General features: G+C 42.3%; 1 protein-coding gene across 6 annotated transcripts in view; it reads left to right on the top strand.

Moving 5' to 3' along the window:
• camta1a (calmodulin binding transcription activator 1a) overlaps positions 1-19400 on the top strand; it is an 810948-nt gene that overhangs the window by 395698 nt on the left and 395850 nt on the right. For all 6 annotated transcript variants that reach the window (XM_055659354.1, XM_055659356.1, XM_055659355.1 and 3 more), the window contains exon 4: positions 11771-11906. In XM_055659354.1, the coding sequence (XP_055515329.1) occupies positions 11771-11906 (136 nt within the window). The remainder of the gene's footprint in view (positions 1-11770; positions 11907-19400) is intronic.

The following is a 19400-nucleotide window of genomic DNA, read 5'->3' on the forward strand; positions in this document are numbered from 1 at the left end:
GATGCTATTTGGGTTCTTTTTTAAACTATTTTTAGTTTTCGTATTAAATAGGTGAAGTTGCTTAGTAAGGCCACAGGCAAATCGACTGATGGAAATAGCTGTGGTGCAACAGTGTATGTTTTGCAGTGCAATGGCCTGTTCTAAGCATGAACCTGAGATAGCTTGTTGGCAAAGAAAACTTACTCACACAAATCCACAATGGGGATTCCGATGGGGCATGCCATTTGAATTGTTTTAGAAAAAATATTGGAGAAGCTGGAATTACTCTGCTTCGAGCAGAGAAGGTTAAAGGACGGCCTAATTATTGAAACAACGAGAAGTGTTTATGGAACATACAGGGAAAATGCTGTTTCTTCCTTCCTACAGTTCATAACCAGTTCTAATCTTAAAATTATTGTTAAGAAAGCAGAGTGGAAATGGGTAAATGTAACAATCTGGAATATTCCATCTGAAAATATGTTGGAAGCAGATTTCTTGAAGATGACTAATTATAGAAGAGTAAAAAATAAGATACTGGAACTAATGAATATATCGTTCAAAGGGATCAGTTATGTTTAGAGATACAGCGTAGAAACAGGTCCTTCTGTCCACTGAGTCCGTACCGACCAGCGATCCATGCACACTAACACTATCCTACACACATTAGGAACAATTTACAATTTTATCAAGCCAATTAACCTATAAACCTGTATGTCTTTGGAATGTGGGAGGAAACCGGAGCACTCGGGGAAAACCTATGCAGGTCACAGGGAGAACATACAAACTCCGTACAGACAGCACCAGTAGTCAGGATTGAACCCGAGTCTCTGGTGGTGTAAGATCACCTCGTTGTCTCTGTACTGTACACTGACAATGACAATAAATTGAATCATTTCATTTCATCATTTCGTAAGGCAGCATCTCTACTGTTGCGTCACCGTGCTTTGGGCTTCTGTGTCATATTTGATTTCTCACCCAGTTTAGCGATGTTTTGTCACTTGCTGATCTGCTGGGCCAGACACACCTGACATTTGGCCTCAGTGTTTATGAGAGTTGGGACATATAACACTGTCCCCCTCATTTGAATGAGGTCAGTGGACTTCATTTAGAATGTGGAATATGAGAACAAATGGATAGAAAATGGACAAAGAGCCTCAAAGAGGCAGGATTAACAAGGACAAACATGGGTCCCTCATAGACATAGCTAGGAGGTTAAGGTAATGACAGAGAAATGAACCAAATCCTTTTGCCTGTCTTCATAGAGCTGACTTCCCAATAAAGCTGACAGATATATTAGAGAACCAAAGGTCTAGTGATAATGAGGAACTAAAATAAATTAACATTATTAAAAATATTGGACTGGAGAAAATGGTGGGATTCTAAGCTGGTAAATGAAAGGAGCTGTAGAACTTGTCCCTGGTGTGTGTGGGATAGTGATAATGTGCAGAGATCGCTGGTCGGCGCAGACTCAGTGGGCCGACGGGCCTGTTTCCGCGCTGCATCTCAAAACTAAATGTTTAAAGAACTACATGGGATACTTGTCCACAACCAGTTCCCTCCCACATCCCAAAATGCGCCGGTCGGTAGTTTAACTCGTCAAGTTTGCGGATGATCCAAAATCAACGGTGGGATTGAGTATGTGAGAAAGCATCAAGGAGATTAAGAGCAGCTAAGTGTCGGGACAAGAACAAACTGGAAGAAATATAATGTCAAAAAATGCCCCTCCACTGATGTGGAAAAGGGAAAATAACTATTTTTGAATGAGGACAAAATTCAAACACAATGATGGTGTTCAGAGAAACCTGGGCGACCTTATGCACAAGTAAAGAACAGTGAGCATTGAGGAAGAAATTGCCAGGTTAGCTTTTACTATGAAAGGACTTGAATGCAGAAGTAATGATGTTTTATTGCAATTATAAAATGGCCTTGGTGACGGAGCCTGGAGTATTGTGTACAGTTTTGCTCTTATTGCTTAACATAGGGTATATTTCCAGGAAGGGAGTTTGCATTGGGCTTCTTGAGAATGAATAAAAGCCCAGAGACTGGCCAGATTGAAAAGAAGAATTAAAGTGGCAGACAATTAAAAACTCAGGGTCACCCTCGCAACAGCGCACTGACAGAGCTCGGAGTAAACTCCAGGAGCAGCATCTTCCGTCTTGGCTCCTTTTAGCTCTGAATTCAAGAATTTCCGACAACGAGCCTCTTCTGTTTGTATCAGAACTAGCCAATCCTAATAAAAGATCGTCAATCACAGTCGTAACTCTCCACGTCGCTGCTTGAGCTACTGATTAGTTCTAGTATTCTCTATTTTTATTTTCAGACTTCCAGCATCTGCAATGCTTTGTAACGCAGAACCAACATTGATTCACTTCTTGTTTGCTCTCTGTTTACAGTTAATAAGCTTTTTGCCATCCTTTCTCAGCTGGTACCACCGCCACTGAGTCTAGCACCTATCCAGTCTCTCCTCATAACTGACAATCTCCATCATAGGCAACAAACGGATATCTTTCCTCAACACCCAGTTCTGTGCAATTGCAACCTTCCTACACTGTGATGACCAGAATTGCATATAGTACTCCAGCTGTGGTCTAATCTGCATTTTATAAAGCTGTGCCATAAACTCCAGGGCATGGGAATCAGTTTCCCCACATGCCACTGGATCCTTGACTCACTAACCCACAGACCACAAAATGGAGCTGCTGCCTCACAGCACCAGAAACCTGGGTTCGATCCTGAGCTTAGGTGCTGCCTGTTTGCATGTTCTCCCTGTGGCCCCGTGGGTTTTTGCCGGGTGCTCTGGTTTCTTCTCAGGTCCCAAAGATGAGTGCGTTTGTAGATTAACTGACCTCTTTAAAATCACCCCTATTGTGTAGGGAGTTGATGAGAAAGTGGGATAATAGAGAATCAAGGTGAATTGGGGACCAGTGGTCAGCATGGACTCAGTGGACCAGAGGGCCTGTTTCCATGCTGCAACTCAAAACAAAACTCAGTCACAACATCTTCTGCACAATAATTCTCAACAGCAGTGCTTTGCAAAATGCGTTATCAGTCCGTTATCAGTCCCCTACTAAACTCCCTGTACATTCACAACTGTATGGCCAAATTCAGCTCTAACTCCATCAACAAGTTTGCAGATGACACAATGTAGTGAGCCACATCATGAGCAGTGACCAGATGGTGTACATGGAGGAGATAGAGAACTTGGTGGAATGGCGGGACAATAACCGCTTCCTCAATGTTGACAAGACAAAGGAGTTAGTTATTGACTTCCGGAAGTATGGTGGAGTCCGTGTCCCTTTCAGTATAAATGGTGCGGAAGTGGAATTGCTTGAACGCTTCAAATTCCTTGGCATTAACATTACCAATGATCTGTCGTGGACCAACCACATTGATATGACAGCCGAGAAGGTACGCCAACGCCTGTACCTCCCGAGGAGACGGAGGAAATTCAGCATGTCTCCAGTGACTCTCACAAACTTCTACAGATGCACCGTCGAAAATGTACAGCCAGGTTGCATGACAGCTTAATGTGGGAACAGCTCTACCCAAGACTGTAACAAATGAGTTGTAGATGTGGCCCAATACATCACACAGACCAGACCTCCCACCATTGACTCCATCTACACTTCACGCTGCATCGGAAAAGTCATTTCACCCCTTCTGCCTGCTCCCGTCCGGCAGAAGCTACAGAAGCTTGACAGCATGTAGAACCAGACTCAGGAACAGCTTCTTTCCCTCTGTTATCAGGCTTCTGAATGATCTTCCCATAAGCTAGGGTACTGCCCGATTCACCTCTTCCCGATTGAGGACATTGGACTTTGTAATGGAACTGATGCGCTACAATCCCATGCAATGCTAAGAACTCTCTTCTACACTCAGTATATTCCCCTTTGTTCTATCTACTGTACTTGAGTTTGACTTGATTGTATTTATAATCTGATCTGTCTAGAGAGCAAGCAAAACAAAGCTGTTCACTGTACCTCACCACATGTTACCTGTACAATATGAGCCGAAAACAAAGCCTCCTCGCTCTTATATTTTATGCCTCAGCTAATGAAGGCAAGCATGTAATCAGGCAAATGGAAATAAGACTCAATTGGACCCTGTACAGCCACAACTAGTTTGCGAAGCAAGATGTAGAAGAAACTCATACATAGTACATTATTATTCATTTTTAGCTGTAGAATTTAACAACGTGGTAAATGATAAAGCATGAGATCCCTTTAAAAACAATCATTGTGAATTTTGTGGTCGGGCACTTGGTAAAATCTTCACGACTGAGCAATTCTTGGTGGTTCTTTTTTAATGGAAATTATCTGAAGAAAGAAAATAAGTGGAAAAATAAACCTATTCTGACAATCAAGTATCTGAAACAATGCACGATGTGCACTCAAATGTTAAGCAGAGGTGATTGTCTGATTCCCCTTTAGCAGTGCTCTCGCCATTGGTTGTATTTCCCTTCAATTTTACATCCAGGACAAACAGACTCAGGAATAGTTGCTTTCCGAGAATTATATCTACTATAAATTCAAATTCACACATGCACTGACTACACCGCCCAACACGGACTTCCATCTGTATATATGTATATATGAATGTAGCGCCGCAGAATATTGCACCTATTCCCCCCCCCCCCCCCCCCCCTCCATCTTCCCCTATCTGCATTCTTTTTTTTTTTGATTTTTTCTTGTTTTGTGTGCTAAATTGTATGTATGCACTGAGTACGAGCAGCTTTCAGTTTCACTGTACATGTATAGTGACAATAAATGGCATATCTCTTATATCTTATCTTCACCCGTACTATCGACGCAGAAATAGACCATTTGTTTACAAAACATTTTATCGAACTGAGAAAGTTTAAAGCACAAGAGGAGGTCATTTGTCACATTAAATCAACGCTGGTGCTATTAAAGAGTAATACTGTTAGTACCACCCCTCCATCTTCTCCCTATAACCCCGCATTCTTTTAGATTTTTAATATTCATCTAATATCCCTTTGGATATCATGATTGAAACATAGAAACATAGAAAATAGGTGGGGGAGTAGGCCATTCGGCCCTTCGACTATTCAATATGATCATGGCTGATCATCCCTTTTTAAAAAGTGGGGTTACATTAGCTACCCTCCAATCCTCAGGAACTACTCCAGAATCTAAAGAGTTTTGAAAAATTATCACTAATGCATCCACTATTTCTGGGGCTACTTCCTTAAGTACTCTGGGATGCAGCCTATCTGGCCCCTGGGGATTTATCCATTTATCCATTTAATCCATTCAATTTACCTAACACCACTTCCCGGCTAACCTGGATTTCACTCAGTTCCTCCATCTCATTTGACCCCCTGTCCCCTGCTATTTCCGGCAGATTATTTATGTCTTCCTTAGTGAAGGCAGAACCAAAGCTTTCATAACCTATTTTCCCTTTCCTAAATAAGCCCTTTGTCCTCCTCTGCTGGACTCTGAATTTCTCCCAGTCCCCTGGAAGGCTGCTTTTTCTGGCTAATTTGTACGCTTCATCTTTTGTTTTGATACTATCCCTGATTTCCCTTGTTAGCCACGGATGCACTACCTTCCCTGATTTATTTTTTTGCCAAACTGGGATGAACAATTGCTGTAGTTCATCCATGCAGTTTTTAAATGCCTTCCATTGCATATCCACCGTCAACCCATTAAGAATCAATTGCCAGTCTATCTTGGCCAATTCACTTCTCATACCCTCAAAGTTACCTTTCTTTAAGTTCTGGACCCTTGTTTCTGAATTAACAATGTCACTCTCCAATTTGCCTTCATTGTCCTCAGACCAGACTTTAATCTTCCCCTTCCCCAGCTGTATCCCTAAATATAGACATCGTCATACAGCACGGGAACCGGCCGCTCGGCCCAACTCATACACGCTGTCGAAGATGGCACATCTAAGCTGGACCCATTTGCCCACATTTGGTCCATATCCCTCGAAATCTTTCCTTTCCATGTACCTGTCCCAAGTGTCTTTTAAATCTGCCTCAACTACCTCCACTAGCAGCTCCTTCCACATACACATCACTCTCAGAGTGAAAAAGTTGCCCCTCAAGTTCCTATTATGTCATTCTCCTCGCTCCTTAAACCCATATGTCCTCTGGTTCTTGATTCCCCTACCTTGTGCATTCACCTGATCAATTCCCCTCATGGTTTTGTGCACTTCTGTAAGATCACATTCAGCCTCTTGTACAGCAAGGAGTAAATATCTCTAAGAGTTCCCCATCAACCTCTTCTGTTCAAAGGAGAACAACCCCAACTTCTTTAATCTGTCTTTATAAGTAAAGTCGTTCACCTGGAAATTATTTTCACCAGTCTCTTCTCCAACTTCCCCAATGCCTTATTTATACTTTACCTGAGGTATATGGTGCATATTTGGATACAATACTCCAGTTTTGGAGTGAATTCATGAATTCCTTCTTCTTGACCCCTGTCACTCCATCTATTTAGTTCTGGATCCCAAAAGGGGCCTGTCCCACTTGGGCGACCTAATCCGCCAGTTCTGGCGAGTTTGCCCTCGACTCACACTCGCAGCATGGGCGACACGAGGTTGTAGGAGGTCTTCGTAGCTCTCCTTCATGCTCGAGCGTGGTCTCCGCGTACTCGAGGCCTCAGCTTGGTTGCGGCATCTTTTTCAATATGTTAAAAAATGCCCGCGAGTAAAAAAAAGGTCGCCACGGAAAAAATCGATACTTTTTTTACTCGTAGGTTTAGTCGAAGTAGGTCGTAGTAGGTCGGCATGTTAGTCGTAGGTAATCGAAGGTAGTCGTAGATAGTCTTCATCATAGTCGAAGGGAGGTCGAAGGAGATCGAAGGAGGTCGTCTTCACTCTCCACTATTCGGTGTCCAATTTTCCCGAAGCTAGTCGTAGCTAGTCAAAGCTGATCTTCAACGTAGTCAGAGGTGGAAGGAGGTCTTCAACATGTCATTTTTTAAGCTCTTCTAAACTTGCCAATTAGGTTGCCCAAGTGGGACAGCCCCTTTATGCTTTCCTAACAACTCTTTCAATTTGGTGGGCCTACAACTTTCAAGGAATGATGCACGTTTTCCCCAAATTTTCTGTTCCAATATTCTTTTTAGAATTGTGCTCTGTAGTGTATCTTACTTCTCTTTGTTTTTCCTTCTGAAATGTAACACTTTAGATATTTTTCTTCAGTTTCATCTCTCTTCTATCCATCCATTCCATCTGCCTGTCTATCTCTTTTTGAAGAATATTAATATCCCGTAGTACACTACGCTGCATGTTTTGCGTTGTCTGGAGATTTAAAATCGTGCCACATGTACCCAAATTCCAGTCACAAATATATATTTAGAAAAGCTACAGTCCCAGTAGCAACTCCCTGGAGAACCTCTCTCCAGACAGAAAAACAGAAGTTCTCTTCTGCTGTTTGTGTCTTGTTACTTACTCAATCTTCTCTCCAGATTGCCACTGCCCCATTTTATTCTGTAGGATTCAATCAATGACAAGCCTGTAATACAACACTTTATCAAATACCTTTTGAAAGTATAATACATCACCTGGATTTACCTCATCAACTTTCTCTTGTCACTTCATCAAACAACTCAATTGGGCTGGGCTCTCACTGTGGTCTCTTCCTTGCGATACTTTTATGTATTTTCCTGTTGTCTATCCGGAACTTGGCTGAGCAACCCAATCATCGAGGCCCCCTCGTTGATATTGCTCTTTGCAACTGAGGTTGGATTAAAATCTGAGGGTTTTTTTTTTAACCACAAGTGCATTAGATTGCCTAATGCCTATGAATTGATGTTAAAATATCTTATTCCTTTAAATTAAAAAATCCCAACACAAACATGGTAAGATAATTAGAAGATGTTTCACCTCAGGGCACAACATTGGGAAACAAATGATGCATCAAGACAATGAAAGAACCTTGATGAAATCCAAAATGATGTCTGTTAAATGTAGGAAGGAACTGCAAATGCTGGTTTACACTGAAGATAGACACAAAATGCTGGAGTAACCAGTCTGAAGAAGGGTCCCGACCGAAAACGTCACCCATCCCTTCTCTCCAGAGATGCTGCCTGTCCCACTGAGTTACTCCAGCATTTTGTGTCTGTCTATTATGTCTGTTAATGTGGCCCTTTAAGAACATTAAAAAAAGCAGTTTGATTATTTTCTCTGTTCCTTGCTTTGCAAATGTTTTTTTTTATCAGAACTTGCTGTGTTATCTATTTGGAACTCCAGCCAGGCTGTTTTTCAGGAGCTGTGACAGCCTACTTGATGAATTTTAGCCGCAACAAAAGATTAAAATATGGAATTAATGGGCCACGTGAAAATTGTCTTTCCATTCTTCAGAAATGTGTCAGTACAGGACGTTCAATGTTGGTAAATGTCCCATTTTAGTTGAAACGATAGAGGTTTATAAAATGTCACACTCTTTAATCTTTTGGTCATGAGTTTTACATTCATGTCTTTTTCATAAGCAAGGAGCTTGAAGGTTTTTGCAGAAAGAGTAATCTTGTTCGAAGCTATACTGGGTGGAAACAATTGTAGGCAGGATAGTTATACTTTGGTTTCCTCCCATTTAATGTTGATCACATTCAAGATAGGCACAAAATGCTGGAGTAACTCAGCGGGACAAGCAGCATCTCTGGATAGAAGGAATCGGTGACGTTTCGGGTCGAGACCCTTCTTCACACTGAGAGTCAGGGGGACAGAGATATGGAAGGGAAAGGTGTGAAAACGAGATATTAAAGGGGGCGAAGTTCGAGGTGGACAGTCAGACTAGTCGGAGAACTAGGATGGGGGACGGATGGAGAGAGCAAGGGTTACCTGAAGTTAGAGAAATCTAAAGTCATTCCGCTGGGTTGGAAGCTACTTCAGCAAAATATGAGGTGCTGTTCCTCCAATTTGCGCTGGGCCTCACTCTGACAGTGGAGGAGGCCCAGGACAGAAAGATCAGTGTGGGAATGGGAGGGGAGTTAAAGTGTGTTGCAACCAGGAGATCCTAAAGAAGGGTTTCGTCCAGAAACGTTGCCTATTTCCTTCGCTCCATAGATGCTGCTGCACCCGCTGAGTTTCTCCACAATTTTGTGTACCTTCGATTTTCCAGCATCTGCAGTTCCTTCTTGAACACAGGAGATCACGTAGTTAGGTCAATGCCTCATATAAGGGCATGAGGCCCTTTGTGGACATAAATAAGCAGAATTAATTGTATTCCTGCTTTGCTTACATAAGATTTTTTATCAGAATGCAGTCCATCGAATCTTGCTGCATGTTGTGGGAATTCAGGCTGCTATGTTCTCAGGAGCTGGCCAAGAGATAAGAGAGCAGCCAGCTTGCTGGGCTCTAGCTGTGACAAATTATTAAAAAGGGCAATATTCTTCTATCTGCTTTATGCATGAAATTACTGGACACATTGTTTCTTGGAGTTGTGGAGCATTTGTCTTATTCATGTTCGCATTGAATAGTCCTTTATCTTTCCCCTCATCAGAAAGTGACACAAGAATAGAAGGTTTGGGCAAAAAAAACCCAATCAAAATCTGTTTATTTTGACATGAATTTGTACAGAGGAAAATAAAATCAGCCAATAAAGTACATTCTTCAGTTCTCACAGACTCTGTTCCTAATTCCCCTGTCCCACTTAGGAAACCCGAACGGAAAGCTCTGGAGACTTTGCGCCCCACCCAAGGTTTCCGTGCGGTTCCCGGAGGTTTTTGGCAGTCTCCCTACCTGCTTCCACTACCTGCAACCTCTGGCAACCACCTGCAACCTCCGGGAACCGCACGGAAACCTTGGGTGGGGCGCAAAGTCTCCAGAGGTTTCCGTTCAGGTTTCCTAAGTGGGACAGGGGCATAAGTATAATGTGGTATGGTGGAGCAGCGGTGGAGCTACTTCCTTACAGCACCAGAGACCCGGGTTCGATCCTGACTATGGGTGCTTGTCTGTAAGGTGTCTGTGCGTTCTTCCTGTGACCTGCGTGGGTTTTCTCCGATCCTTCAGTTTCCTCCCACACTGCAAGACGTACAGGTTTGTAGGTTAATTGGCTTGGTGTAAATGTAAAGATGTCCCTTGTGTGTAGGGTAATGTTAATGTACAGGGATCGCTGATCGGTGCGGACTCGGTGGGCCGAAGGGCCTGTTTCTGCGCTGGATCTCTAAAGCTATATTAGAATATCACAATGACTTAGTAGGCAATGCTTTCTGAGTCTCATATAAAAAGAAAGGCAGCTTGATAAAAGTTGCTAAACATAACTTCCTTTTCATAGACTGACATAATAAATGATTCATTAGCATTATGTAGGTGATCAGAAAGACAACCCCCATCTAATCGTGTTGGAAGGCTCTTTGATCCCAGCCTGTCTGAAGGGGATAAATTTGCAAAACATCAGATGCAACCGTAGAGCAGAAAGACCTTAGAGAAAGCTGATACAAAGAAGCAGAACGCAGAGTGGTGAAGTCTGCTCAACAACATAAACAGCTTGCATTTAGTTTGCCTCTTTAAAGTGTCCCATGATGATTGAAACAAAACTTGACATTTGAGACATGTGAGCAGGTTTTGGGACCGATGAGCAAATGTTTGGTCAAAGGAACAGATATGAAGGAGCATCTTGCATGTTGCAAGAAGTCTTCTGGAGCTGGCGGCCTGAAGGCATGACCAACAGTGACAGAGTGATTAAAGTTAGGGATCAGTACGAGTCCAAAATTGTCGAGTTGACGGGTATAGGAGGCTGCAGAGATTAGAAGAGAGCTTAATAATGAAAGGTTTGTAAGCAAGAATGGCATTTGAAAAATCAGAGTGTCAGTTTGTGCCTGGGACATGATGCAATTTGGGATACAGATAGTGGAGTTTTGGATGACCACAATTTATCATGGTTTTAAGACAAGCAAATTACATGGAACATAGAACGGTGCAGCACAGGAATGGGCCCTTCGGCCCACATTGTTTGTGCTGTACATGATGCCTTAGCTGCACTGATCTGATCTGTCAGCAAGTGATCCATATCCAAACTCACTTCCCAGGCCATGCCATTGAGTTTGCCTTAGTTTGATTAGCCCCGTCAAGGGCCTGTCCCACTTATACGATTTTTTAGGCAACTGCCGGCGACTAGGGAGTCGCCACACGGTCGCTGTGGTGTCACCTCTATGGTCGTGAGTAGTCTCCTCAGTCGCCCAAAGAGTCGTAGCGTTTTTCAGGTCGCTGTTGGATTTTGAAATGTTCAAAACTTTTCTGCGACCGTGAGCTTGTCGTAGCTCATCTTCTCCTGACGTAGATACTGTCGTAGGTTGTCGTAGGTTGCCCGCGGTGCTGACTTCGGTGAATTCCATTCGCCGGCAGTTACCTAAAAAATCGCCTAAGTGGGACAGGCCCTTTAGTCCAGTCGCAACCTGCTACGACTATGACAGTCGCCTAAAAAAATCGCCTGGTGGGGCAGGCCCTTCACTCCTGTGAAGAAATCAACCAGATTGTGGGATTCTCTACATTTTCATTGCAATGTCCATCAATCTCTCTCATAAATTCTATTTATAAAATTCAAGCCTTTCATTCACGAAGAGCAGACGCTCTGGAGAGATGTTTAATCACAAGTGTAAAGTTCAGAATCATTATGATACGGAGTCAAATCCACAGGGCAATGTTGGTGAGAACAGCTATAACATAGATTTAAAATGTTCACCCTCCAAATACAACAGCAGCGTTTCTCCTAAAGATCAAAATGTGCTAGTTTTGTTTTTTAAATGGGGTTTGAGTAGTTAACCACTTTATCAGAAACCTGTGTTCTCATTTCTGGTCTTGTTTCCCCATTGAAATATTGCAGGCCCCAAAATGGCTCCATGATCTTATACAACAGAAAGAAGGTGAAATACAGGAAAGATGGCTACTGCTGGAAGAAACGGAAAGATGGGAAAACGACGCGGGAGGATCACATGAAGCTCAAGGTGCAGGGTGTGGAGGTAAGGAGAAATAACACAGCAAACACTCTTGACTTCACTGTGTACATTGTATACTAACAGTACAGCTGGAAAATTGTGGTTGCCTTAAAAGAGTATTGAGAGTGTGGGTGAGCTGCCGCCTCTGACGAGCCTCACAATGTTACTTGTTTTTGTGGGCAAATGCATCACTTATCAAACCTGAGCCACTTGGTACTATCTCATATTCAAGAACCATAATTTCATAAGTTCATCGTTCATAAATAATAGGAGCAGAATTAGGCCATTCGGCCCATCAAGTCTACTCTGCTGTTCAATCATCGCTGATCTTTCTTTCCCTCTTAACCCCATTCTCCTGCCTACTCCCCATAACCTCTGACACCCGTACTAATTACGAATCTATCTATCTCTGCCTTAAAAATATCCATTGACTTGACCGCCCCAGCCTTCTGTGGCAATGAATTCCACAGATTCACCACCCTCTGACTAAAGAAATTCCTCCTCATCTCCCTCCTAAAGAATCGTCCTTTAATTCTGAGGCTATGACCTCTGGTCCTAGACTCTCCCACTAGTGGAAACATCCTCTCCACATCCACTCTATCCAGGTTTTAGTGCAACAAACAAGTAATGGAAATTATTTTTTTTAAAGCATTTGACATTTGTAGCTTTTAGCCATTACCTTTCACTGTCCTCCTCTGGTTTCCACTGTCTTGAGGTGGGAGAACAAGCCAGTAACCTGATTTTGGATATCAATAATATACCTTTCCAGACAAACCCTCATGACATTCAACTTCATCTGATGGGATCGGTGGACATGAGATATAATCAGACGAAATATCGTCTCAAAATATCTTCAGCATTTTTAGAAGCAGCAGGTAAAGCATTTTGGGGAAAGAGTTCCAAACTATAATAGTGTTGTGAAGCTGAGAGTGAGCCGCAGTCATTAGGAAGGTTACAAGCGTTAGTTCCTGGCTGAGTTATCTTTGTTTCCTTTGTGTAAGGCTGTTGCCTGACTCTACTGCTCAGATTTTTCATTCCCTGTGTGGTTCTATCTTATGATTAGGTTTTCTAGTTGTTGATCTCTATTGAGAAGACAGCAGACAGTGCCATTATTGAGCTGTGCCAATGTGTTTATTGTTTGGTCGTCTGGAACCACAGTCCATCCTATTCATCTATTATCCCCATGATCACTGGCCTAAACTGACTTCTTGTGCAAAGTCGTGCAATGCTAATAGTGCCAGATTAGCAGTGTAGAGGACTTGATCTGGAACCGCACCATATCACATTGTTAGATTAAATGTCACGAATTTGGCAATTTATGGATCAGTCCTGGAAAGCAATGGCCTTAACAATGGGATGTCATGCCAGGGAAGGGAATCTGACTCTTTTATGTATAATGCCTGGTATGGTCAGTGTGTGACTCCAGTCACATGTTGCAGGGTTCATTCTTAAAGCCTGTTGCTTAAGTGGTGGCAATGGTCTCTTTCATGGACTAGCACTAACATCCTGTCTCAGATCAGGAGCTGAGCCAAAGGTGGAGCCCAAACCAGTGACCTTCCACTTCAGTACAATGGATCCCAGTAAAGTATCGGTTAGCGGAACTGAGAACACATTCTATTTTACACTGAACTACCCTTCAGATCTTCTTTGCATGATGAGAATGCCACACACAGTCTTCTGTTTTTATCTGAAGCATTCGTCTTTTCTTTATCTCATGCTGATCCTGCTAACAAGAATGCTTTTGGTGAATGCAGATTCAAAGGTTAAGCAGAGGATCCCTGAGCCTGCGAATGCCGCAGTAGATACATATGTCGCCAAGCGAAATGGGAAAACCCAGGTGGGATCCTCATTTGGCACTGAACTTTTTGATTACAGCCAAAGCTGTCAGTTTATAAACTTGGCCTGTTTATCAGCGAAAGCAGAGAAAATAAACCAAGGCGCTGTTTCCTATTGATGGTGCACTGATCCATATTACAGAGTTTCTGTGTGAAAATAGCTGAAGGCAAGATTGGACTTGATGGCCGTGCCACCGACATTGATGACGCTTTCTATGCAAATAAAGGTGGGCTACTTGGGGAACACCAAGGAGTTGGTAACACACATCAATGATGTATTTCTGTAGCAATGTTACAAAATTTTGAGATTTAAAAAATCAAGTCTGCAATTTATCCCATCAGATAAAGCATAACAATAAGTTTAATTTGACACCAAATTCACTTTCATATCTCAAGTATTAAAAAAGTTATGGCCATTTTCATACTCGGAAATTAGCATCTTGTTCCCTATTGATTTTCAATGGACATTACAAAAAAGCTGTGATCTTGGATAGTCAAACGCCCATTTCTTAAGGAAAGATTAACATTTTTAAATAGCCTAAGTGTCCAAAGATTATTCACAAATAATTCACAATATAACATGATTTTTATATCTAATTTACATTAATTTATAGGCCAAATGGAAGGAATTTAGTGTTCAATTGCTGTAAATAAATGCCCATTTAAATCGGCTTTCTAGTGGGTTCATGTGGAACGCGCCGGTTTAGAATGTTGACAGCGCGCTGGATTAGTGCCCTCAAATGCCGAGAAAAATACTGCGGGATATAAAAAGCCCAAAATGAGCTATTCGCTATAGATAACTTGATATTCAGGGTTATATATATGCCCCATTTAATGTAAAAATAAGGTACATACCTTTAATTGTTTGCTCTATAAAACCCTGGGGCTGCGACAGGTTGCGGAATGAAACAGTAAATTTAAATCTATTATAACTATATTATCGAGGCCTATAAAACTAATAATACCTTTTGCGACCGGGTCTTGCAGCGATTTTTCGTTAATGATTTACTAGGCTGAACATGTGCGATTAGTACAGCCTAGTAAAAATCGCGTTTTAAACCCGCCCCCTCCAAACAGCGCCAAAATTGCGGGCCTGCCTGAGGGCAGATTCCTAATGACGATTCAGGTAGGTTTTGTAACATACCTAATTTCTGTGAGAGTTGGCTGGTTAAAGAGATACAAGAGCAGTCATGATCCAAATATCAATCACCTGCATATAACCTGTGTTTTAATGGAGTTTAGTTTAGTTTAGAGATACAGCGTGGCAACAGGCCCTTTGGCCCACCCAGTCTGCGGCGACCAGCAATCCCTGCATGCTAACACTATCAGACACACATTAGGGAACAATTTACAATGACACCAAGCCAATTAACCTACAAACCTGTGCGTCTTTGGAGTGGGGGATGAAACCGGAGATCCCAGAGAAAACCCACGCAGGTCACGGGGATAACGTACAAATTCCATACGGACAAGCACCGTAGTCAGGATCGGGCCCGGGTCTCTGGCGCTGTAAGGTAGCAACTCTACCACTGCTCCACCATGCCACCCAATTGTGATATTGTGACAGTGAACAAAAGTACTGGGAATTTGTAGGGAGACTGCAAGATGGGGTGAGTTTATAAATGCTTGTCAGCAGCAAATTGCCACCCTCTCACCTCCAACATAATAGCTACACGCAGCTTTAGTTTAAAGAAAGTAAGTTTATTCAACAATTTTAATTTAATTATACAATCTCGCTGCATTGGAGAAAACTGCTTGTGGGAATGTCTTCAAAAACACATTTGAGCAGCATAATGAAAAATCTTGTTACTTGTCATTTAATTAATTATTGACAAGATGTTTATTAGACTTACATGGGCAGTGAATCTACTCTGAGCTGGTAAGTGCACATCTGCCATTGAAATCCAAAGGCTGCAAAATAGTCCCCATGTCCCAAGGACTTGCAATGTACTGCCTGATGCAGGAAACTGCATCATGTCACAAGAGGAACTCCAAAGTCAACAACAAGGCCTTTACGAGGTTTGCCTGATTTTACCATCAGATTGAAGTCCATGTTTATCATACCTTTAGGTCCACTTTTGAAACAAATGTACAGAATGTAGAATCATTGTAGAAATGTGGGAGACATCTAGCCAAGTCTAATTCTGTCTTCAGCTATTTCCTGATACTGTGTAATATGGATCAGATTATCATGAAAAGGCAATGGACCCTTAGTTAACAGTCTTCTCTTTAGCCTGTAACCTGGAGGCCATGAGTAGGATACCAACTTGTTTGGTTTAATTCAAACTGTACGGAAGTTAAGACTATGGAAGCTATTCTATGGGAGTGCTGACAATAGGAGTCAGAACAGTGGTTACAATGAGATCTGGGGGTCCTTGTTCATCAGTCACTGAAAGTAAGCACGCAGGTACAGCAGGCAGTGAAGAAAGCTAAAGGCATGTTGGCCTTCATAACAAGAGGAGTTGAGTATGGGAGCAAAAAGGTCCTTCTACAGTTGTACAGGACCCCAGTGAGACCACACCTGGAGTATTGTGTGCAGTTTTGGTCTCCAAATTTGAGGAAGGACATTCTTGCTATTGAGGGAGTGCTGCATAGGTTCACAAGGTTAATTCCCGGGATGGCGGGACTGTCATATGTTGAAAGAATGGAGTGGCTGGGCTTGTATACTCTGGAATTTAGAAGGATGAGAGGTTATCTTATTGAAACATATACGATTATTAAGGGATTGGACACGCTAAAGGCAGGAGACAGGTTCCCGATGTTGGGGGAATCCAGAACTAGGGGCCACAGTTTAAGAATTATGGGTAAGCTATTTAGAATCTGTGGAATTCTCTGCCTCAGAAGGCAGTGGAGGCCAATTCTCTGGATGCTTTCAAGAGAGGGTTAGATCGAGCTCTTAAAGATAGCGGAGTCAGGGGATATGGCGAGAAGGCAGGAACGGGGTACAAATTGTGGATGATCAGCCATGATCATATTGAATGGCCTACTCCTGCACCTGCTGTATATTGTCTATTGAATGTTAACAGTGGACATAATGCCATCATTATCTGTTTTGGCTTCAGAGTACAGAACATGATACCCAGAGAGCATTTACTCTCCTAATTAAACCTTAGATTTTATTCATTGACTTTGGGTGTTTAAGTTGTCCTGAATGGACAGGAAATTACTTTTAAATGTAGAATCATTCACACTCCTTGCTGCCGAGATTGGACTCTCATTTTAGAAAAGGTTACATTTGAAAATGACTCCACCCAACATGCCCTTCTTTACATTGATGGTTCTCCGTAGGAACAGACCCAATCTGTGAATTTAGATCAGTGTTACAATCCAACCAAATGCTGAAAACAAACATCTCATATCTGAAGAAGGGTCTCGACTTGCAACGCCACCCATTCCATCTCTCTGGAGATGCTGCCTGTCCCGCTGAGTTACTCCAGCATATTGTGCCTATCTTCTCGTACTTGTCAGCTTATCTGTATTATGAATGGAGCCCTGGAATGCATTATAGGTGATCCTATTTAATAAAAAAGGAATGCTTCATTTACAGTATGTGTCGACACAACCGTACATCTTCTGAAATGTCCTGCTCATGAGCACATTTTGTTCTTTGTCTAGTTCAATGAATCATACTTCACATTCATCCCTATCATGCCTTTTCCAGCTCTTTCAAAGAGCTGTCCAATAGTCTAGTTGAGGTCAGTTTAGTTTAGTTTGTTGTTACGTGCACTGAAGTACAGCGAAAAGCTTTTGTTGCGTGCTATCCAATCAGCCGAAAGACAATACATTATTACAATTGTGCCATTTACAGTGTATAGATGCAGGATAAGTGAGCAACGTTTAGTGCAAGGTAAAGCCAGCAAAGTCCAATCAATGATAGTCTGAGGGTGACCAATGAGGCAGATAGTAGATCAGCACTCTGGTTGAGGTAAGATGATTCAGTTGCCTGATAACAACTGGGAAGAAACTGCCCCTGAATCTGGAGGTGTTTACTCCTGATGGTACCACTCTTCCTGCTGTTTTCCCATTATGATTGGAAACATTTAAGTTATTATCCAATTTGCCTTCAAATTTCATATGAAATCTGCTGATGATTTTTTTTTCAGATGATAACAGCTCATGCGTTTTAACAAACCTTCTACCTGTTCTCCTGGTAACTAATGGGGGGAAAAGATGTTCTTGCACATTTTAAAACTCCCCTGCAAACTAAAACTAGTTTGTTTATAAACGAAAACACAATGTAATGTGAGGTTGCGTAAGGTTGGAATACTTGGCCTGTGCCTCAGGAAGGGCAGTGAAGGGGGCTCGGTGATTTATTACTGTTTGGACTGAAACATCTGTTGTTATAGTTAGAAATGGTTGTAATAGCATCATGATGTGAAGCCCACGGGCATTTCATTGTGTGGCTTCGTAATTTGCATGCTGCTCACCTTGAGTCAAAGTCGAGGCTTGCCACCTTGCTGCATGAACAAGTTAATGGCTGCAATGCCAGGTCATTCCAACAAGGTGGCCTTGGTGTATTTCCACTTTTTACACCCAGCAGCCCACCTCATGGTTAAATAAAGCACAACACTAAATGACAAGTTCAAATGTCACCAGAATATGTTTGGACGGCCGCTGTAATTTTGCCATAACGCTTCCCAGAAATATGATTTATGATAATAGAAATCTTATCGAAGCCTATAAAATCATGTGAGGTATAGAGTCGGTTGATGCACAGGGGTTCAGTGGAATCGAGGACCAGAGAACATAAGTTTACGGTGAAGGGGATAAGATTTAATAGGAATCTGGGGGGGTAACTTTTCACACAAAGGGTGGTGCGTGTATGGAACGAGCTGCCAGAGGAGGTAGCTGAGGCAGGGACTATCACAACTCTTTAATAAACAGTTAGACAGGTACATGGATAGAACAGGTTTGGAGGGATATGGGCCAAACGCAGGCAGGTGGGACTAGTGTAGTTGGGACACGCTGGCCAGTGTGGGCCAGTTGGTCCGAAGGGCTTTTCCTTGCTGTGTGGCTCTATCACTCTCTATGACTCTATTTCAGCTTATTATGCCTACCTATTCACTGTTTTTTGGTGCTTTTATAATGGGTTTGTTGGTGACAATTGCTATTATTTCCTTCAGAAAACACCTTTCATTGCACCACACACATGCTGGTTTACCATGCCACATTTTTTTAGCATGAATGGTCAACCTGGATTCCAGCTTTATTCATTTATAAATTTGCGAATGCAGAGAAAAACTTAGCAGATCAAATTTGCATAAGGATATGATGTTCACTTTTTTTTCTGGTCAGTGTTCCAAAGTGCAAATCTTGGTAGTAGATGTCCATGTATCATTTCAGCCTGGAATCCATCAAAGCCAAGCAAGAGCCGGCGCCCTGAACGGTCCCCAATATTCCAACAAGTGTCATTGACAAACGTTTCCCTTTAACGTTTCTTGATAACTCAGTGACAGTTGAAACCAATTGCAGCAGCCACTTCAAGGCCCAAGCATAGTTCAGTTCTACTCATAACCCCTGACACCCGTACTAATCAAGAATCTGTCTATCTCTGCCCGAAAAATATCCATTGACTTGGCCTCCACAGACTTCAGGGGCAATGAATTCCACAGATTCACCATCCTGGTTAATGAACCTGGAACGGATTCAAGTCTGTATGTTGGACCTTCTTTCTCCTTGGTGG

The sequence above is a fragment of the Leucoraja erinacea genome, chromosome 30 (assembly GCF_028641065.1).
Source record: "Leucoraja erinacea ecotype New England chromosome 30, Leri_hhj_1, whole genome shotgun sequence".
Taxonomy (NCBI): domain Eukaryota; kingdom Metazoa; phylum Chordata; class Chondrichthyes; order Rajiformes; family Rajidae; genus Leucoraja; species Leucoraja erinaceus.